Genomic DNA, 22,299 nt, shown 5'->3' with positions numbered 1-22,299 from the left:
AATTTGAAGGCTGGTAGAGTATATTTCCTAGGGGATAATGAAGAGTGGGCCCCCAAATTTATTTTCTCTGGTGGGCCTAAGGAAACCCAGTCCAACACTGGTAACAGTATAAAAACATACTACCGTAGTATAACTAAAATTAAAAATAAAGCTATCTCTCTTTTGTATAATGATAACATTTCACATTGATTGTTGTTGTTTCCTTCTATGCTCCACATATAAAAACACATGTCATAGATAAGTCCACCCTAATTGGGTTCTTGCCATGTTTCTCTCAAGTAGTTGAGCATTCAGAGAACAAGAGCTTGGTCACTGATGAAATAAAGTCCTGCATCCAAGATGAGAATGTGCAAGATGTGAGCATTGAAGAAGTCGGAACACAATCTGACATCCCTGTCTCCCTCTCAAGACCACAAGAAACAGAGGAAGGGAAAGGGTGAGGAATATAATGCAGAATTTTAGACACTTTAGTGGCTTTAGACAGATCATGAAAATCATGGGCAGCTTTAGCAATGGGCTAATTGTGTGGTCCCCTGTACATCCAAGCTGCCCTCCCCTAACCTGAACGTTATTGTGTCAGTGTCCTTTAAATGGAACCTGTTACCACATTTTTCACAAATACAGCTAGTAACAGGTTCCCATAGAGCTCTAGTAACCCTTCTTTTAGCTGAAAATTATTCCCCTCAGATTCCCATACATTCAACTTTATAATTTATTATACCATCTCTGAAATGCAGAATATGTGATAAGACGTGTGTCTTTGGCCTTCTGCAGAAGTGTTCCCACTGACTGGATGGACTTTTACATATAGAAACTTTATAATAAAATAAAAAAATGTTAACTCTAGGAACTCAATGATGAAAAAAGGGACATTGACCTTCAGACCGAAAATAAAGTAGACATTAATGGGATATAAAGTGGATTCTGTATAAAACACCAGCTAACCTCAAGCCAGAGCGGATGACAATAAAAAATGACCACCACAAACTAAGACCTTGTCAGAGTTTAAAGCTGGGAAGCATGGCAAGATATGGTGAAAACTGGTTTTGGTGGAGCTGCCACACAGTGCACTCCAAGCCACAGCATTCCCTGTCAATAACTGACCCCGCACCAAGTCATCGAGTGGTTGATAAAAAAGATCTCTTCTTTCTACACACTAATTCTGTTTTTCTTCCCCAGGGTGGAAAGAGATGTCCTTGAGTCTGAGAATGAGTGAGTAATGGATGATCATAGAGCATAGCTTTATGTCCTGTGTATACTGTATCTGTAAATGTTGTCTTGTCTCCCAGACATAGGGCCAGATTAATCAGATTGCATACAAAAAATTAGCTGCAATTCCTGGCTTATGTCACCTCCACAGAAAGTGGGAGTGGAGGCGTGTGTAGGGTGTATTGCCGACACAAGGCTTTCCTGCCCTATGCCTGTGCACAAGCTATAGCCTCTGCCCATTCAGACGCAGGCTATGGTACAATTAAAAGCCAGGCCGGCACAGTGCAGTATAGCGTGAGCAGATTTTTCAGGAAACCGGAACTCCTCACAAGTCCGACGGGTGTCAGGGTTAAAATAATTTAAAGGGGTATTCCCACACAGACAAGAATATACATAATCATTTATAATATTATAATTATAATATTATTATAACTAAATATATTCAGAATAACAAAATAACACATTCTCTAATTCACTGTCATTAACACAGCATTTCACAGATACACAGATGTCACAGGACAACTCTCTATGTAGTCTCGTGGATACAGGACATCTCTTTATGTAGTCTCCTGGATACAGAACATCTCTTTATGTAGTCTAATGGATACAGAACATCTCTTTATGTAGTCTCATGGATACAGAACATCTCTTTATGTAGTCTCATGGATACAGAACATCTCTTTATGTAGTCTCATGGATACAGGACATCTCTTAATGTAGTCTCATGGATGCAGGACATCTCTTTATGTAGTCTCATGGATACAGAACATCTCTTTATGTAGTCTCATGGATACAGAACATCTCTTTATGTAGTCTCATGGATACAGGACATTTCTTTATGTAGTTTCATGGATACAGAGCATCTCTTGTTGTAGTCTCATGGATACAGGACATCTCTTTATGTAGTCTCATGGATACAGGACATCTCTTTATGTAGTCTCATGGATGCAGGACATCTCTTTATGTAGTCTCATGGATACAGAACATCTCTTTATGTAGTCTCATGGATACAGAACATCTCTTTATGTAGTCTCATGGATACAGGACATCTCTTTATGTAGTCTCATGGATGCAGGACATCTCTTTATGTAGTCTCATGGATACAGAACATCTCTTTATGTAGTCTCATGGATACAGAACATCTCTTTATGTAGTCTCATGGATACAGAACATCTCTTTATGTAGTCTCATGGATACAGGACATCTCTTAATGTAGTCTCATGGATACAGGACATTTCTTTATGTAGTCTCATGGATACAGAACATCTCTTTATGTAGTCTCATGGATACAGGACATTTCTTTATGTAGTTTCATGGATACAGAGCATCTCTTGATGTAGTCTCATGGATACAGGACATCTCTTTATGTAGTCTCATGGATGCAGGACATCTCTTTATGTAGTCTCATGGATACAGAACATCTCTTTATGTAGTCTCATGGATACAGAACATCTCTTTATGTAGTCTCATGGATACAGGACATCTCTTTATGTAGTCTCATGGATACAGGACATCTCTTAATGTAGTCTCATGGATACAGGACATTTCTTTATGTAGTCTCATGGATACAGAACATCTCTTTATGTAGTCTCATGGATACAGGACATTTCTTTATGTAGTTTCATGGATACAGAGCATCTCTTGATGTAGTCTCATGGATACAGGACATCTCTTTATGTAGTCTCATGGATACAGGACATCTCTCTATGTAGTCTCATGGATACAGGACATCTCTTTATGTAGTCTCATGGATACAGAACATCTCTTGATGTAGTCTCATAGATACAGAGGACGGTATACAGTATATAGAAGATGTTTTTTGGTAATCTTCTTCTCTCTCCTCAGGAGACTTTCCTGGATCTTGGAGGAAGATGAAGATGAATCTGAGTAAGAACATTACATTGTACTTTGCAGTATCCCCTTTACTAGTAGTAATGTCGGGTGGGGTAGTATTTATCTGCCCTGCAATCTCCCCAGGGCTTTCTCTTATCCTATACCCTGGGTTATATTGTGTGTGTGACCCACTGTTGTCTTGCAGGCTGCAGATGTCCTGCTATCACAGTGACAGTGATGAGGAGACCCGGGTGATGCAGTAAGTACCTGGAGCCGTCTCCTAGCAACCCTGGCTCTCCCCTGGTTACTCACCGCGCTTGCCTTAGTAACCGTCTTAGGAAGAGCAGCCGCCGGGGCTGAGGGATCGGGTTACACGGACAATCCGATTATACGCGAAGCCCGCCGTGCCCTAAGCAGCCCGGGGCAGTACCGGGGCGGAGGTATGGGGGCGCAGTATTGTCCGGAGGTACCAGTATTGCGGGAGAGCTTTGGGTTCAGCACTGCACGATAGTCCGGGACAGTACCAGCACTGCACGATTGTCCGGGACAGTACCAGCACTGCACGATAGTCCGGGGCAGTACAAGTGCTGTGCGGTGACGCACGATGGCTATGGAGAGCAGGTGTAGTGCGGGGTGCGAGGAGCTGCACACTTCTGCCCCATGTGGTGGGAGGGGAGACAAGTGCAGGGGCAGTACTGTGAGAGAGCTCCCGGTGTAAGTAATGTGGGGTACCTGGAGGGTCGGTACTCTCGGTCAAGATATCGGGACTATGGCCAGCTTTAGAGGTTATTATAGTAAGGGAAGGGACACAGGGGGTCAGTATAGTGAGGGAAGGGACACAGGGGTCGGTATAGTGAGGGAAGGGACCCAAGAGTTAGTATACTGAAGGAAGGGGTGTATGGAGTCATTATAGTGAGGGAAGGGTTGCAGAGTCATTTATGTGAGAGATGGGACACAGGGGTTGGGTTAGTATATTGAGGGTAGGGACACAGGGGGTCAGTTAAGTGAGGGAAGGGACACAGGGGGTCAGTATAGTGAGGCAAGGGACACAGGGGGTCAGTATAGTGAGGGAAGGGACAGGGGTCAGTATAGTGAGGGAAGGGACACATGGGTCAGTATAGTGAGGGAAGGGACAGGGGTCAGTATAGTGAGGTTAGGGACCCAAGAGTCAGTATAGTAAAGGAAGGGGTGTATGGAGTCATTATGGTGAGGGAAGGGTTGCAGAGTCATTTATGTGAGAGATGGGACACAGGGGTTGGGTTAGTATAGTGAGGGTAGGGACACAGGGGGTCAGTTAAGTGAGGGTAGGGACACAGGGAGTCAGTTAAGTGAGGGAAGGGACACAGGGGGTCAGTATAGTGAGGGAAGGGACACAGGGGGTCAGTATAGTGAGGGAAGGGACAGGGGTCAGTATAGTGAGGTTAGGGACCCAGGGCGTCAGTATAGTGAGGGAAGGGACACAGGGGGTCAATATAGTGAGGGAAGGGACACAGGGGGTCAGTATAGTGAGGGAAGGGACCCAAGAGTTAGTATACTGAAGGAAGGGGTGTATGGAGTCATTATAGTGAGGGAAGGGTTGCAGAGTCATTTATGTGAGAGATGGGACACATGGGTTGGGTTAGTATAGTGAGGGAAGGGACACAGGGGGTCAGTATAGTGAGGGTAGGGACACATGGGGTCAGTATAGTGAGGGTAGGGACACATGGGGTCAGTATAGTGAGGGAAGGGACACAGGGGTCAGTATAATGAGGGAAGGGACAGGGGTCAGTATAGTGAGGTTAGGGACCCAAGAGTCAGTATAGTAAAGGAAGGGGTGTATGGAGTCATTATGGTGAGGGAAGGGTTGCAGAGTCATTTATGTGAGAGATGGGACACAGGGGTTGGGTTAGTATAGTGAGGGTAGGGACACAGGGGGTCAGTTAAGTGAGGGTAGGGACACAGGGGGTCAGTATAGTGAGGGAAGGGACACAGGGGTCAGTATAGTGAGGGAAGGGACAGGGGTCAGTATAGTGAGGGTAGGGACACATGGGGTCAGTATAGTGAGGGAAGGGACACAGGGGGTCAGTATAGTGAGGGAAGGGACAGGGGTCAGTATAGTGAGGTTAGGGACCCAAGAGTCAGTATAGTAAAGGAAGGGGTGTATGGAGTCATTATGGTGAGGGAAGGGTTGCAGAGTCATTTATGTGAGAGATGGGACACAGGGGTTGGGTTAGTATAGTGAGGGTAGGGACACAGGGGGTCAGTTAAGTGAGGGTAGGGACACAGGGGGTCAGTATAGTGAGGGAAGGGACACAGGGGTCAGTATAGTGAGGGAAGGGACAGGGGTCAGTATAGTGAGGGTAGGGACACATGGGGTCAGTATAGTGAGGGAAGGTACACATGCTCAGTATTGTGAGGTAAAGGACGCAGGGCCTCAGTATTGTCAGAGAAGGGACGCAGGGGTCTGGATTCTGAGAGAAGGCATGCAAGGTTCTTTATTGTGATGGAAGGGGTGCAGGGGGTCAGTATTGTGGGCAAATTCTTGTAGGGTCAGTGGGAGATATTTACAAGAGTCCAATACTGTGAGGATTTATAGTATATATTGATTCAGTCCTGTGGAAATAAGTATAGCTGGGGAGTATTGTGGAGTAATTTATACTTACTGCGCCAGCATTCGGGTCAGCACAGAGAGGAAAGTACAAGGCATCAAAACCATGGAGAAAGGATACAGGTGGTCAGTTTGTTCATACACAGGTCACTGACCCACATTTGTTAAAGCTTTTGTGCCAGTTTTGTGTCGCAACTGCACTATGCCCAACGCAAAACAAAATTCTACACATAAAGTGGCATTACGCTGCTCATTCAGACTGTTCGCCACATTTATTACTGCGACTCGACAGAATTGTGTCACACTCTCTGGGGCAGATTTACTTACCATTCGTGATCCAGCGGCGCGTTCTGTGCGGTGGATTCGGGTCTTCCGGCGATTCACTAAGCCAGTTCCTCCGATGTCCACCAGATGTCGCTGCTGCGCTGAAGTTCCCCGAGGTTAGCCGGAGTGCACCATCCTATACTTGGTGAAGGTAAGCGCGTGTCCCGCGACACTTTTAAATGCGGCGGTTTCTCCGAATCCCTCGGGTTATCGTTCGGCCACGCCCCCCCGATTTCCGTCGTGTGCATGCCGGCGCCGATGTGCCACAATCCGATTGCGTGCGCCAAAAACCCGGCCAATACAGGGAAAATCGGCGCAAATCGGAAATATTCGTGTAACACGTCAGGAAACCGCGAATCGGACCCTTAGTAAATGACCCCCTCTATGTTAAAAGTGCATTAAAAAAAGTTGGTGCACACTTCCAGAACAATGCAGTGTGTGCCAGACTAATGAAGACTGCGCACCAATTTTGATTGACCTGGTGCACCCTGAACACTCCACAGGCAAACTGTACATAGTGCAGTTTGCACTTCTTTTGATATGTGGCCCACTGTGTTCATTGTTGTGAAGGAGGTTCAGTAGCAAATCCAAAAATATGAGAATAAGTTCAGAAATAGTCAATAGTGAAGTGATACAGTTCACTTATTTGATCTGGAAGGATCCAGTGCTGTATACCACGCACAGAGTATACCAGAGGGCTACATCTTACCAGAATTTCTTGTGTTTCACTTTTTTCCAGTCAGCTAACGGTGCAGGGTCCCCCAGAATGTCTGGACACTGCTGTCCTGCCTCCCACAGCAGATGAAGTGGTGAGCACACAGTACATACAGGTAACACAGGGTCCTGTCGGGAGGGCTGGGGGGACTGCTTTACTTCTGTCACAGCTGTTTTGATGTGAAATCTACCTTCTATGGTGGCTTTGATATTCACCTGGTTTCCATGATTTTTGCAGGCTCTGGAGCAGGCAGTTGATATTTTCTCGGTTGAAGATTTAGGTAATGCAGACATGCCCACAACCCCTTCTGATTTTACCCAGACCCCTAAAGCTTCGAGCTAACTTTTTAAAAATAATTTCTAGTTGCATGCTCCCATGATTCCCTTATTCTGCAGCTTTCTATTATACCCAATTCTATATAAATAGAATGCTATAAATGCAGTGAAGTCTGACACTCACATATGTCATGCATATCTTGGGGTCCTCCATTTGTATGTAAAATAGTAAAGCTACAGGGGAGAGAAGATTTGACACTTCTTTCTCCATGGATCAGGGATGTGACTCTTTTTGTCTGTGGCTGATATGGTACAGTGAGTGTGACACAAGTGTGAGCTGGGCTTCTCCTCTTATGCTTTTTTTCCTACTCATTTAGTTGCAGGTCCAGTGCTTTCCCTGCTCTGTAGCTTCCATCATCATGTCCCAGCACAGTGCTGATGTAGAATTGTCCAGACTGGTGCCTGCTCGGGTTCGTGATGGGCGCCGCTCACAAGCTGCTTTTCCAGAAGCCTTAGACGAGCTTCCTAATGTTCCCCACTACCGAGCCCCTTCTCTTCCTCTCAGCTTCAGAGATGGGGTTGTGAATCCCACCTTCCAGGGGGATGTTGACTCCCCCCACCATGCCAGAGGTAGACACCTTAGTGCTTCATGTGACCCTTATTGTCATAGTGTGTGCTGCACCCTAACCTAGTGTTTCATCATTACCACATGATGGAAAGCCTGCAGAAGGAGGATCTCGGAGTAGTGTTTCTACTATAGACATTTACAGGACCTAAAGCTGTTGTCTCCAACCTGCTTTTGTAGCCCAGTTGTGAAATGTTACGGCATGCTGTGAGATTCTCTTTCAGGACTGCCAGGAACCACAGTGTGTTGAATACTGTACTTCTCCAAAGTTTGGTGATTCATTCTTTTGTGAATATCATCCATGGCCTTGTGCTTTATCAGGGGTGGCAACCTGAGAAACAACACACCTGTGACGTTTATCCTATAATAGAAAAGTATTAATGTTTATATCATACATCCATTTTGTCATCTGCATGATTATTACCAACATTATCATCATCCAAAATCATCCCCCATCATCATTCCAAGTATGATCCCTAATGATTATTCTTATCATTTCTCCAAAGCGTTATGACCAACATCCACCTCCATCATTTTCCCCATTATTTATCCACATGAGTCATCTGAATAATTCACACCAATCATTAAATATCATCATTCATACCTATCCTTCATTTACATATTCATTTTTATTCTCCATAAAATTACATTTTTTCATCTACATTACCATCATTCATGTGCATCATTATTTTATATTTATTATTATTATCTCTGACATCACCATTCATCCACATCATTATAATTTCTTTCATTCTCCTGCATGGTCCTCATATTCTCATCCTCCATCATAGTGCTCATTTTTCTTCTTCATCATCATCATCATCTTTACCCCTTAAATGCTGATCGTTTTCTTCTTCTTATCCACAAGAATGAGCATCCATCTTCTCCTTTGTCTCCAGTTATGTATGTGGGTCTGTCATGTAGAGCATGACGAAATGGTCATATATGTGACATGATTTGTGTAGACCACAGACAACAGATGTGACCATCTCATCTATAGTGTCAGTGAATAATGCTTTGTGTCTGCCTCAACCAGATGTGATGTCCTTTAGTCACCCAGCGGTCAGCATTGAGGATGTGGACTCTGGCAGTATTACAGAAGCTCTGGGACAAGAGGCTTCAGTTAAACCTCCTGTTTCCCCCTACAAACATAGGACTCTTACTGTTCCTGGAACTTCGGTGGTGGCAAAGAGGTAAAGACTCCCCCAATCATGATAGCAGCAGAATTCAGTGAGCATGATTTGTAGTTGTCTTGACCTCTTCCTTGCTAGGCTGGCATGTTATGTACAACCAGGTTCCTGCTTCTCATTAGGTCAGCACACAACCCTTGTATCGCTCCCGTTTCTTTAGTTTGTGATAGTGCTGATTCTCATTTCTGTGCATGGTCAAAAAGCCTACATAAATTTACTCACTCCTGACATTTCTTCATGCAGTCGAAAGAGGACACAGTCTGAGACAGAAAACATGGATGATGCATCAGAAGCTCCAGAGGAAGAAGAGTAAGTATGTCCATAATTAAGTCATCAGCTCAGTTTAAAGGACACCTGCCATCAGGTCTCTGTCACTATTTCTGTCAGCACTACCTGTTGGAGCAGCTCCATCCCAGCCTTTATCTAGTCAATTCATACATTAATCATTGTAAAATCATCTTTTCTTTATTATGTAAATGAGGCTGGACACATGGTCAGAGGCAGTGATGTCACCCCTGTTAACCCTCCCCTCTCCTCCCCCTGCTCATGTCTGTGTGAAATGTTTAGTAAAGCATTGCTAGTGTCTGTGCTTTATCTGCTGACATGCTCTCCCTCCTAATACACATGTGTGACACACAGACATCAGCTGCACTAGTACCTGACATGTTCTGCTATAACATGGCTGCCTGGAGCTGTTGTATCTCGCCTATACACACACAGGCTGCAGGGGGTACCAGCACCAGGTAGCACATGGAGGAGACATTACACCATTATACAGGCTGTTAGTCAAACACTTGGGGTGTGGCTGTGCCTCCCACTCATGAATAAGCTGGACAGCTTGAATATGCTAATGACTCATTGGACCTCTCACAGGTCATTTGCATACAGCTTTGGGACCTCATGTAGAGGGACAATGAAGGGATAGAGGCAATGCTTTCTAATGGCAGTTTATGTAAATATATTTAGATTAGGGGGTTATTTTGCCTGATGGGTTGTCTTTAATTACTCTTTAACTACTTTCAGATTTTTTTGTCGGTCTTCAGGCTCCTCCATGCCATCTCATTTATTCCCTTGGTTGTCTTAATCGGCCTTGTGCCTTTTATTTTTTTTACCAAGCTCGGTCTTCTCATATTAGATAAATGACCAGGTGTTTAATACTCTAGGATGTTGCATGATTGCTGACATTTGTACTGTTTGTGGATGCAGGGTTATTGAGCGCTCCGCATCCGCTGTCAGCCATAGCAGTGCCATCATCACAGAACGGTTGCAGGAGCTGGTACGACTTTTTAAGGACAGGACAGAGCGAGTGAAGGAAAGACTTATAGACCCTGAGATGTCTTCTGATGAGGAGAGTCCATCTTCATGTAAGTTTGTTGTGAAGATGTACTGGGATAGATAATGGGACAGCCACTAACAGTACTATTGTTGCCTTCTTTCTAGCGCCATCTAAAAAACCTGCTGCTCCGCCACCTCCGCCTCCTCCCCCTCCAGAGGTGAAGAAGCCAGAAAGTGAAGGGGCTGCAGTAGAAGAGCATTACTGTGACATGCTTTGTTGCAAGCTTAAGACCCAACCCTGGCGTGACCGCTATCAGAAATACAAGTTCCCATCCAGCATCGATCCATTGACCAGTAAGGAGCTTTGGCAGGGTCTAGGGGTATCTGATGGATTCAGTAGGGCCTTTCATGGTGCATTCTAATGTAACACTAGTAAGTAGTTTGAAGCACAGTGCCTCCCACCATCAGACTCTTATTCATAATATGAATATCTGGAGGTGACAAGCCTATTCTGAAGGGGGTCTTCTAAATGGAATATAAACATTTATGCAAATATTTCTGTGTAATGGAGCTAATGAAATCTCCTGAGCAGGACAAATAGTACTTAAATGTATAGATGGGATCTTTGAAGGTGGTAGGATATACCTACTTCAGAGAGGTTTTTCCACTCCTTATTCCTGTCTCTGTCCACTCAGACCTCATGTACGTCCTGTGGCTTTTCTTTGTTGTCATGGCGTGGAACTGGAACTGCTGGTTGATCCCTGTACGCTGGGCTTTTCCATATCAGACACCATCAAACATCCATTATTGGTTGTTCATGGACTATCTATGTGACCTTATATATCTGCTGGACATCGTTGTGTTCCAGGTCCGCCTCCAGTTTGTTCGAGGTGGTGACATCATAGTAAGTAATAGTTATATTGTATTCTGTATATGTACCTTTGAATCCTTTGTATATGTTATGCATAGATTAAATGTAGAACATTTTGTATATCATCTGTCTATCATCCCTCTATATCCTTTATACTGTCCATTGTCTATACAGCTCTTAAGATTAGTCTAAAGATGTAAAAACTACACTTTTGTGTTCAAATGACCTCTGACTATTTTATTTTCAGGATGCAAGATTACAGAAATAAACAAAAACAAACAAATAAAACCTTAATGCTTCTCTAACTACTATCGAGATATACTATCTCACTAAGTTTAGGCTGCCTACCTGACACTACATACATTACAGCTCAGTCTTTACCTGCTATATAGTAGCGCTCTCACAGGCTCATGGTATCTGCTTCCCAGGCTGAGAGAGGTTCAGACGCACAAACATTCTCAGTCTGTGTATCCTGTACTGTGTAGTGGCCATATTTCATGGACTGAACTCCGTCTGGGGACGGGACTCCAAGCATCCAAGCCCTGATGTTGTCCTGACAGAAAGCAGGGACTCCTTGCATCATATATAACTATTTTGAACAGACAGGCTCTAGCTGGCCCAGACAGACCACCAGTAGCTAAAATGTTTGACCAATTGAAAAGCATAAGCAGCTTCCACAGTTTTGTTGTCCACCATTCATACCCATTGGGGGCAGATCTACAAAACCTTCTGTGCCCTAACTTGCTGTAGACCAAAGCTGAAATCTCTGCCGAACTAGACCTGGTCTAAGCAGGCCTGACCTGGCAGAACATTGTGTCTGGTTATACAAAGTGTCAGGCATTTCTTATTGGGTACTAGGACTGGCATTTAAAATGCTAGTCTTAATAAATTTCCCCAAAGGTGTCACACACACCCCTGACTCTGCCCAAACCTTTTCTAGGTGGTGTCAACAGGAAACCTGTGATTGTAATCCCTTCTCAACTAACCCAGATTTTGTTTGGGATCTGATGCAGGTTGGCAAACTATATAGACACAATGCCCTAAATACAACCTAAAACCAATTTTTTTATTGCAAAATGCCAACATGGCAATTTAAGCAGCTACTTATTGGTAACTTTTGCTCCTTTTCTTGCCAAAACTTTCAACAGTATCGGCATCTGTGGACACCAATTCCATTGAAAGAAGGAGGGAAAACACAGATTCTGATTGGAGCTTCTCTCCAGTTCCTCCAAACGGTTATAATGCCAGGTCTCGAAGCAGGAGCTCCAATGATAAACCGACCCTCTCCACACGTATTACTATTCCTGCTATCCCAGGCAGCCCAGAAAGTGTTGCTTTAAAATTACACTGACCAAACTCTGTGTTGGGGTGACCGCTTATTTTATGACACTTTTGATAAATCTATAAATGCCTAGATGTACCATATCATTATTACCCCTTGAATTATTTTTAGAATCTATTCTTATGTTCTTCCTAGACAGCTAAGAAAGATATGCGTGAAAACTATATCAAGTCTGAGCGGTTTAAGGTAAGTTGTTATTTTCTAAGGATGAGAGTTGCAGTGCCATAGCATTATAAGGAGTGGTGTTAATAATACAATGTACCTTGCCAGATGGATGTCATTTCTCTCCTCCCACTGGATCTTCTCTATTTTAAATTTGGAGTGAAATCTATCCTACGGTTGCCACGTATACTGAAGGTGAGTGAGCATGAGGGTGCCACACCTCATACATTGGACATTGATAACCATCATTGCCTTCTCTTCCAGTATATGGCTTTCTTTGAATTCAACAACCGTCTAGAGGCAATTCTGAGTAAAGCCTACATCTACAGGTCAGTGCCTGACATCTACAGCTCCTCCGTTACAGTCAGTGATGAGAGATTACATCTTCTTATTCTCTATTGACAGAGTCATTCGCACCACTGCCTACCTTTTATATTGTCTGCACATGAACGCATGCCTCTATTACTGGGCATCAGACTTTGAGGGGCTGAGGTCCACCAAATGGGTTTATGATGGAGAGGGCAACAGGTGAGCAAAACAAAGGGGGTTATTTATCATACACCGCCAATTGCCCCACTGAACCTCCGGGCGCTGTGGCATACATCAAGAGGTTCCACGTATGTAAAGTGGCTGCAGCTAGTTCACTGATACGGGGACGGGAACACCTACGCCTGTCCACTTCCCGTTTGGCGGGTAGGTGGTGGAAAGGAGAAAATAATAGTTGGCGCTAGCAATAAGCTTCATTGTATTGTAGTGTTAGATGAATAAGAGCTTGAAAAAGAGGATCGCTTGTTCAAGCCAACCTCTAAGAAAAAGAAAGTAAAAAACACAGTTTTTTTAAATAAAAATAATTAATTAAATAAAGTCAAAGTCCCCTAAACACCAACATTCCCTATACACATCTAATAAAGTACAAAAAAAAACCCACAAATCGCAACATATTTGGTATCACTGCTTCCGTAAGAATCTATACAATAAATCAGAAACATTATTGGACCTGCTCAGTGAACGGCGTAAAAATAAAAAAACAAAAAACATGACAAAATTGTAAATTTATCATAAAATTTCCTTCATAACAATGCTCCAAAGAGTGATCAAAAAAGTTATGCCGCTAAAATGGTACCACTGAAAAGACCTAAACCAGCTCTGTCAACCCAAAAACAGTCAAGTTTTGTCAAAAAACATTTAAAGATGGTTTTTCAAAACAAATGAGATTTTCTCTATATTAGTTTTTCTTTAGTAAAACTTGTAAAAATTATATTAAAACGGCCACCAATATATGCAAAAAAAACTGAACCAGAATTGTTTATTTTCCTATCCTTTATACATTCAAGAGTTAATAAAATCTCATCAGTAAGCTAAAGACACAATAAAATGAAGTACCGTGTATACTTGTGTATCAGCAAGAAAAACCTAACCTCGGCTTATGCACGAGTCAATAAAAAAAAATACTTACATACTCACCTTCCGGCGCCCCCGGCTCCTCTTCTGTTTTCTCTGCGATGCTCTGGTCCCTGCAGCTCCTTTTCTGTCTTCTGTAACTTCTGGCCGCTGATGACATCATAGTATGCGTTACAGCAGAAGACAGAAGAGGAGATGTGGGGATCGGAGCATCGGGGAAAAGACAGAAGAGGAGCCGCACCGAGCATCGGGACCACCCAAATGGGGGATTGCTGGATACTAAAGGAGGCTGGCTGGCTAATAAAGGGGACTGGCAGGCTAGTAAAGGGGGCTGGCTACTAAAGGGGTCTAGCTGGCTACTAAAGGGGGATGACTGTATACTAAAGGGGTCTGGCTGGCTGTATACTACTCGGGGCTTGCTGGCTATATACTGGGAGGTTGTGAACAATGCATTTCCCACCCTCGGCTTATGCTCGAGTCAATAGGTTTTCCCAGTTTTTGGTGGTAAAATTAGGGTTTCGGCTCATACTCAGGTCGGCTTATACTCGAGTATATACGGTAATTGTAAAGTGTATCTAATCTTGCAGAAAATGAGCACTTAGATGTCCAAATTGCCCAAAAAAATAAAAGATTAGCCTTTAAAAAGTGACATGCACATCTGCTCTGAATGGCGCACCTTTCCTTCAATGCCATGGTGTGCCCATACCATACAGCAGTTTACCACCACATAGAAGTTATTTGAACACTGTAGAAAAATTGGGCATAAAACTTTGTGGAGCATTTTGGTATTTTATCCACTGAGAATGTATCATTTAAAAAAAAAAAAAAAAAATCTCAAATTGAGAAAACAATCTCAAAATCAAAATCACTTGGATATGGTAAAGTGTTCCAAAGTTATAACCACTTATAGTGACATGTCAGATTTGAAAAAATAATAATAATTCTTTATGGGCTGTGTCAGGGAAAGGAGAAAAGTGGCTCTGGCGGCAAGGGGTTAATACTGTCTAGCGGTACTATTAGTTGGTCTAGTTTATGTAAGAATGCTGTGCCAAAGACTTTTCCCTTTGAAGGTTTTCCCTGTTTTAGCGCAAATTGAGAATAGTGTTACAAATACTGTTGTTTGCTAAATCTCCGCCTTTTGTGCCTTCTTTAGTACCGATTGCCTGAATACTGTTGAATATTTTCTTCCTATCATGCTCACTAGTTACATTCGCTGCTACTATTGGGCTGTGAAGACCCTCATCACCATCGGAGGCCTTCCTGATCCTCAGACACTTTTCGAGCTTTGGTTCCAGCTGCTGAATTATTTCATGGGTGTGTTTGCCTTTTCTGTAATGATCGGTCAGGTAAGTGGCGATGTACACAGATTCACACAGATTGGATGCAATATTACCACTGTACAAGGCATTGGTTTGGCCTCACCTGGAGCATGCTGTCCAGTTCTGGGTCCAGTCCATAAAAAGGATGCCCTGGAGCTTGAGAAGGCTCAACGAAGATCCACAAAAATGATAAGGGATATCGAGGGTCTCAGTTATGAGGAAAGATTAAAACCCAAGATTTATTTAGTCTGGAAAAGATAAGACTATGAGGGGACATGATTAATTTATATAAATATATGAATGGTCCATACAAAAAATTAGCTGGTAAATTGTTCCGGATTAAATCAAGTCAAAAGAATGAAATTTCTCCATCTGGCGACGGGGCTTTTTTACTATGAGAACTGTCAATCTGTCAAATAGCCTGCCTCAGGCGCTGGTCAAAGCAGGGACAGCAGAGAGCTTCAAGAAGGGTCTAGATGCCTTTTTACACCTAAATAACATTGATGGTTATGTTATGTAGATTTTTTTCTAATGAATCTCTTCCTCATCCATTCCTTTCCCTTCCTTGGTTGAACTTGATGAACATGTGTCAGCCGTATAAACTATGATACTGTGATATATATAAGCCAATACAGTGAGAAATTAAGATGAATGTGCAATACTCTCAACCAGTTCTGCACTTCTTGTATGCCATTTGGGAGCACAATCTTTATGTATTGCAGATGAGGGATGTTGTGGGCGCAGCAACAGCTGGTCAGACATATTACCGCAGCTGTATGGACAGCACCATAAAGTACATGAACTGCTACAAGATACCACGTTCTGTCCAAAACCGTGTGAAGATGTGGTATGAATACACATGGCAGTCCCAAGGCATGCTAGGTAAGAGTTGGCACCTGTCTGTGTTTGGTCTTGCATGAGATATAAATATATGCCAGTCTGAAATGGTACATTCAGGTCACTGAATTGGTACCTGCTGTGGTCATTCCTTAGTGGGGGGGGGGGGGGGGGGGGGTTGTTTGAGACTGTAACGATTGTGGTGTCACTGATGTCACAATCCAGAGTATAACAATGTCTCTAATAAATTCACCTAGATGAATCTGAGCTGATGATCCAGCTTCCTGATAAGATGAGGTTGGATCTTGCCATTGATGTCAATTACAACATTGTCAGTAAAGTGGCTCTCTTCCAGGTAATGACTGCTGTATTTTGTATCCACATCCCCTGCCGATATTTTTCCACTGAAACTTTTCCACTGTTTGATAATGGTATCTATTGTATTTCTCAGGGTTGTGACCGTCAGATGATTTATGACATGTTAAAGAGACTCCGCTCTGTGGTTTACCTTCCGGGAGACTATGTGTGTAAGAAGGTGAGGGTTAAAGAAGGCAGCCCCACAATGTTACATGATTTCATCAGATATTGCAAGTGATCGTAAATCGCATTTCCGGATTCTGGGCTGTTTATGAACATTACATACTGTTATATCTCTACAATAGCACTAAAGAATCATTTCTCCTGCAGGGAGAGATTGGACGTGAAATGTACATCATAAAAGCTGGAGAGGTACAGGTCTTGGGTGGCCCAGATGGACAGACTGTGTTAGTCAGCCTTAAAGCTGGATCTGTCTTTGGCGAAATCAGGTACGCTGTCTCCATACTTGCTTGCAACTGGTGTACATTGGAGTACACTCGGCATGTAAGGAGAAGAGTTGTTTCTTCTTCCATTGAATGGCAGTGAGGGGCTCAGGGGTCAATTTTGCTATTTTGCAATGTTCTTCTTAATGGTTTCCAGCCATACTCTAGGTAAGGAATATACACATTTTCCAGGATTGGTAAAGGAAAACTATTCTTCTAATTTGACCTAATAGAAAACAACTCCCTAAAGATCAAAGCATATTTTCAATACGTAGTGTGACATGACATGAACAATAGCCAAGCCAGTAAATTTCTGCCAGCAGGAAAAGACAACCAACTGAGGGGTCCATTCACATATTTTAGTTGTCATAAGTTTTTTATTCTACAGCGCTGTTTCAGAGACATTTGGGGGAATTTATTAAGACTGGAGTTTTCCCCCTGTCTGCAAAGTGCTCTGCCACTGCTGGAATCAATCTCTGCCAGGTTTGACCAATTTAGATCAGGTCATTTATCCATTGGAGACAAAATTGGTTAAACCTGGCAGAGATTCATCCTGGCAGTAGGAGAGAGCGCTTTCGGATTTACTTAAAGGCCAGCGCAGGGAAATTAACACTGGCATTTAAAACATCCCCCCAAATGCCTCTGTTTACGCCGCTGCCCTAGCAAAGGCATTGGTAATGCTAGATTTTACATGCCTTGTCCACCTGAAAACTGCCAGACAAATGCCTTTCATTGCTCTTTGTCAGTCTAGCTTGGGGACTTATTTGCATATTCCTTACCCAGAATTCTCTGCAAAGCATGTATAACCTTTAAGAGTCCATACACCTGCAAAGGCAATCTCTTTAAGGATAAACAATCCTGTTCCTGACAACCATATTCTAAAAATCTCCTTAACCTCTTCACAAAAAAATGTGTATGGCTGAAGTGAGTTTTTGACAGAATCCCAGGCTTCTGATATTGATGCTATTAGTGAATGGCACAACTTTTAAAACACAAAAAAAGACATTAATTGGAGTATTTTAGAAAAATAGTTAAAGGTTGTTAAAAATTAGTTATTCAATAATCTTTATGTGCCATAAACATGGGGCCATTCAAAAATCGGTCTGATTGCCTGGGCCTGTCTATAAAAAGTGCAGTTTGTCTCTCTTACATTCTTCAGCTTGCTGGCGGTTGGAGGAGGAAACAGGAGAACAGCTAATGTGGTTGCTCATGGATTTACTAACCTTTTCATCCTGGACAAGAAGGACCTGAATGACATTCTCACCCACTATCCTGAGTCTCAGAAGGTCCTTCGAAGGAAAGCAAAGTAGGACACATTCATTTTAATCTGTATCTTTCATTTAAGGGGGTTTTCCCACGAACTAAAGTTCGTGACTGACTTGCTGATCAGTGCTGAGACCCCCACAGATCGCGAAAACTAGGGGTCTGTCGCTCCATCAGACTAATGGAGCACCGAGCACTGGGACCCCCACTGGTCAGCAAGTTAGGGGGGAAAACCCCTTTAACTATTATTATCAAGTTGAATATAGAAAGGCGGTTGAATAAAAATAAACAGTAGGTGGCGCTAATATAACAGTATTCCTGGAATATCTGTAGCTATAAATATTATCTAAATACAATAAAATGTCTAAACTTGCATATATGCTGTGCAATGCTGAGACCCCCAAACGAGGGGACTGTTGCGCACGGCGATCTCCGTCAGCTCCATAGAGATTAATGGACTAGAACAGTCATATGTGGCCGTCTGCCCCAGTAGTCTGATGGAGGGACGAGGAGTAACTTTAGTTTGTGGGAAAACCTCTTTATTTGGATACTGTGGGACAGATTTACTAAGGGCTTTGCGCCAGTTTTCTGTTGCACTTTGCACGTTCTTTTATGTGCAACTGTTTTGTGGCGCAGCTGCACTATGCTTCATGCAACACAAATTTCTGTACAGAAGGGAGCGCTTAGGTGTTCATTCGGACGGTGCGCCAGATTTAACATGCAAAGTCCAACAGAAATGTGTCACTCACCCTATATTAAAGGTGCACAAAAAAAAAAAAAGTGGAGCACTCTGTTGGGAAGTGTAGAGGGCACCAGATTTATGAAGAATGTGCACACTCTGGACTGTACACAGCTTGCATTGTTCTTAGTAAATGTGAAATGTAAATGTTAGTAAGTGTCGCCCATTTATCAAAAACAGTGTAAGCTATGTGCAGTTTGCCTGTGAAGTGTGTAGGGTGTTCCAGATTCAGGAATTGTGGTGCCCGTTCTTCACGAATCTGACGCTCCCCTTACTGCTCCAACAGAGTGCACCAACTTTTTTTTGGTGCACCTCTAACATGGGGCCTGTGACACATTTCTGTCGGACTCTGCATTATAAATGTATTGCACAGTCTGACTGTGTACCAGAACGCCCCATTTTTCTGCTGAAATTTGCGTCGGGTATAGAACACAAATTAGTTGTGTGCGACACATATGTGGCGCGGACAATTCTTAAATACATGTGCAAGCAGTTTGCACTAGAATGAACCTGCAAAGTCTGACATAAAACTGGTGCAGGGGCTTTAATAAATGTGGGCCAGTGTCTTGTGTCTATCTATCTCTCTCTTTCGGCTTCTTTGGTTAAAGAAGGATCCTGGTGTGGTGAGCTACAGCATCTTCCCATAATATCTGTAGTAAAAAGTCAGTATCAAGACAGCATTACTTCAATTGCACTTGCTCAGCATATACTCTGATGCTGCAGCTTCAGAAACACATAGAGCCACATTTATTAATAGTGAGTGCACCGGATTAATGAATTAAATAAAAATTAATCTAGAACACCCTGTGTGAACCCAGAATGCTTAAACTGAGAGCACCAGTTTTTTCTGGTGCACTCAGTTTAATGGAGGTGCACCACAATTATGTTGGAGTCGCCAACATAAATATGGTACACTTTCGAATATGCCGAATATGCACCACAGCGCCCCTTTAGGTGCACAGTATTGTGTCACCGCATGCATAGTGAAGCCACAACAGAATACTAGTGCAAGCAGTCTGCACATGTATTTGAGTGCAATCTACGCCACAATACTGGCGCAGATTGCTGGATAAATGTGGGCCATTGTCGTTTCACCACTCAAAGTAGGTAAGCTGGCATCAGTATTAAAAATGAGAGAAGTGCTACTCGTAGACTTCATCCATTGTAAATACCTGTACCATATCAATTTGTATTTTCTGCCTTTAGGAAAATGCTTAAAAACACCAATAAACCAAAAGATGAGGGTCCACAGCAGAAGGGTTTCCAGCACATTATCCCACCAAGACCAGAGACCCCAAAACTCCTGAAAGCTGCTGTCGCTGCCACAGAGAGGATGGGTTTTAAAGGATTTTCCAGGATAAGACGCCAACTAAAACTTAAAAAATCAGTTGAGGTAAGAAAAGAATTTGGCACAGTAGGAGAGTAGAGCTGAGAAGTTCTGTGGAGATTCGAGAATACATGAGGTTGTAGGGGTGTGTTTTCAAAAGAAACTAGTGAAGGTTTTTTTTTTGGGTGGAACTAAAGACCTATAGGTGAGGGAGGACTGTAGGATACGAGTGGCTGCATGGGAGGAAGGGGTTTCAAAGAAGGAGATGGTCATGGCAGAGAGGTAGCCATACAGTGAAGAAATTGCATGAATTGGTTGTCCTGATTAGGAGCAGTAGGGAACATAAGGCTTTAGAATAGAACAGGTTGAAGAAAAGAGGTGGTTCAAGTGGAAAGGGGACCATAGTGGAGGTCTAGTTACAATGTTAGCAGGATTTTAGTTGAGAGGAGGAATTAAATGGTTGTAGATGTTAGGGTTAAAGATGCAGAGAAGGTCATGGGGGAAAGGTGAATGGAGAAAAAGGTCGTTGTTAAGCAGTATCGCACAAAGGGGCCTTCAGAGGTTTCTTAGGTTTTCCATAGAGATGGCTTTAACCTATTCAGTTGGAATGAGCCAACTTGTTTTGGAGGTCCTTGTGATAGGTAGGTCACTGTAGGTCACCCAAATCTCCTTAGCAGATGTTGATTTTCCATTTTTGGTGCCATAAGCAGAGTTATGTCTAGGCACCCCCTCATTAATACTTCTCTAAATGGCTTCACTGAGTAGAACATCGTCCATAGCTTTAAAATGTATCTACATCCTGCAGAGGACAGTTGAAAGAACATAAGGAAAAGTAAATCTACCCTGCTCCTTATTGAAGTTGTATTTTGGGTTGCTTTCCCTCATGACGGTCCAATACCCCCATAGTAGATTATGAGGAAACATCGCAGCTAAACTCCTCTGAGAGGACGACCAACCATAATTGCTTTAAAAAGTAGTATTCTTAGGTATTCTTGTATGTAAGAACTGAAATCCCCGTCTGAATATGGGGCCTAGCTTTTTAAAGAGGTGGTACTCACTGTCCCTTTTTAACCTCTATTGCATGTAGCCCACAAGAAGCAGCCCTGTCCCTCCTGGATCTCCTGTGCACCGCCGCTCTCCAGTACCTGCCTTTAAGTCTGAGGATGAGGAGCCTACCGAGATTGTTGCAGAGTCTACAGACAACACAGTATTTATAAGGGTTAGCCCATCCCCAGGGGGGGATGAGCAAATCCTTTCTGTGGAGGTAACTGCACCTGAGGATGACAAGAAGTGAGAGGAGGTATGCGAGTCCTGGAAATAGAAGGACAGCGACACACATCAACATGGCTGTGACATGGAAACATCTCATCTACAATAAGTATTGATCACTTGGTAGTCTCAATATTAGGATGTGGATGGTTGCTCATACAAGAATCCTGACATTGATGGATTCAGAGGTGAAGCTCAATGTCGGTGTATATCAGAACAGGCAGGATTAGCATAGCCTGACCTTAGTCCATTTACCTTACATGTTTAGGGTTATGGTTTGTACACAGGAGCAGACTAGTGTCACATAGGTGGAAAATGCAGTCCTCAAGTTTCTAGGACTAAAATTCTCGCATTAGCCCTGCTGTGGGACAAAATAGTGTCATCTTATGCACTTATGATTGTATCTCATAGAGTGGTTATTGCTTCCAGTCAAAGGGTTATAATCTCTGCTTGCCAAGATGGACTGATAGCCAATAGCAGCAAGTATTAGTTGACGGTGGTCCCTCAAGATGTTGTTGCTGATCTGCAGAAAAAAAACACATTGTTGATGTGACCAGAATATCTTCTAATGGCGCTTATACCAGGAATAAGCTTCTCATTGTTAGATGTTAAAATTCTATTTTTTGAAATAAAGTAGCAATGACAGCTTCTCCGTGTTCTATTATTTTCATTGTACCAAAGTGACAGAATATTCACTGGATCTGCACATGACAAGAGAAGGTATAACATAACTATTCTAACTGTGGTAGTGGCTCCACTCCTGTGGCCACAAATGCAAACACTTCTTCTGAAGTCCTGGCCAAGACAACCATTCCTATATTGTCTGCCAGCTTTAAGCTCAACTTAAGGACAGCCTCTTCTACTGCTGTTGCAAGCACTTTTCTTGTAGACAGAACTCTCATCCAACTCCTACAACCTTTTTGCAACAAGTCTTGT

General features: G+C 43.0%; 1 protein-coding gene across 9 annotated transcripts in view; it reads left to right on the top strand.

Annotated features, from left to right (window-relative positions):
* The window catches only part of CNGB1 (cyclic nucleotide gated channel subunit beta 1), a 67,663-nt gene extending 45,650 nt beyond the window's left edge, over positions 1-22,013 (top strand). For 7 of the 9 annotated variants that reach the window (XM_072116938.1, XM_072116939.1, XM_072116944.1 and 4 more), the window contains 23 exons: positions 280-436; positions 1,180-1,212; positions 3,055-3,096; positions 3,248-3,301; positions 6,693-6,783; positions 6,906-6,948; positions 8,605-8,761; positions 9,002-9,067; positions 9,965-10,122; positions 10,199-10,387; positions 10,729-10,937; positions 12,382-12,432; positions 12,517-12,603; positions 12,673-12,737; positions 12,814-12,936; positions 15,014-15,155; positions 15,851-16,010; positions 16,223-16,320; positions 16,417-16,500; positions 16,653-16,771; positions 17,925-18,071; positions 19,974-20,160; positions 21,182-22,013. In XM_072116938.1, coding sequence (XP_071973039.1) covers positions 280-436; positions 1,180-1,212; positions 3,055-3,096; positions 3,248-3,301; positions 6,693-6,783; positions 6,906-6,948; positions 8,605-8,761; positions 9,002-9,067; positions 9,965-10,122; positions 10,199-10,387; positions 10,729-10,937; positions 12,382-12,432; positions 12,517-12,603; positions 12,673-12,737; positions 12,814-12,936; positions 15,014-15,155; positions 15,851-16,010; positions 16,223-16,320; positions 16,417-16,500; positions 16,653-16,771; positions 17,925-18,071; positions 19,974-20,160; positions 21,182-21,388 — 2,669 coding nt within the window. In that variant the 3' untranslated portion in view covers positions 21,389-22,013. The remainder of the gene's footprint in view (positions 1-279; positions 437-1,179; positions 1,213-3,054; positions 3,097-3,247; positions 3,302-6,692; positions 6,784-6,905; positions 6,949-8,604; positions 8,762-9,001; positions 9,068-9,964; positions 10,123-10,198; positions 10,388-10,728; positions 10,938-12,381; positions 12,433-12,516; positions 12,604-12,672; positions 12,738-12,813; positions 12,937-15,013; positions 15,156-15,850; positions 16,011-16,222; positions 16,321-16,416; positions 16,501-16,652; positions 16,772-17,924; positions 18,072-19,973; positions 20,161-21,181) is intronic. The other 2 variants (XM_072116946.1, XM_072116941.1) reach the window with 1 other exon arrangement.
* The last annotated feature ends 286 nt before the right edge of the window (positions 22,014-22,299 follow it).

The sequence above is a fragment of the Engystomops pustulosus genome, chromosome 7 (assembly GCF_040894005.1).
Source record: "Engystomops pustulosus chromosome 7, aEngPut4.maternal, whole genome shotgun sequence".
NCBI lineage: Eukaryota > Metazoa > Chordata > Amphibia > Anura > Leptodactylidae > Engystomops > Engystomops pustulosus.
Note: the sequence above shows the minus strand (reverse complement) of the source record. Positions and strands in the feature narration are given on the sequence as shown.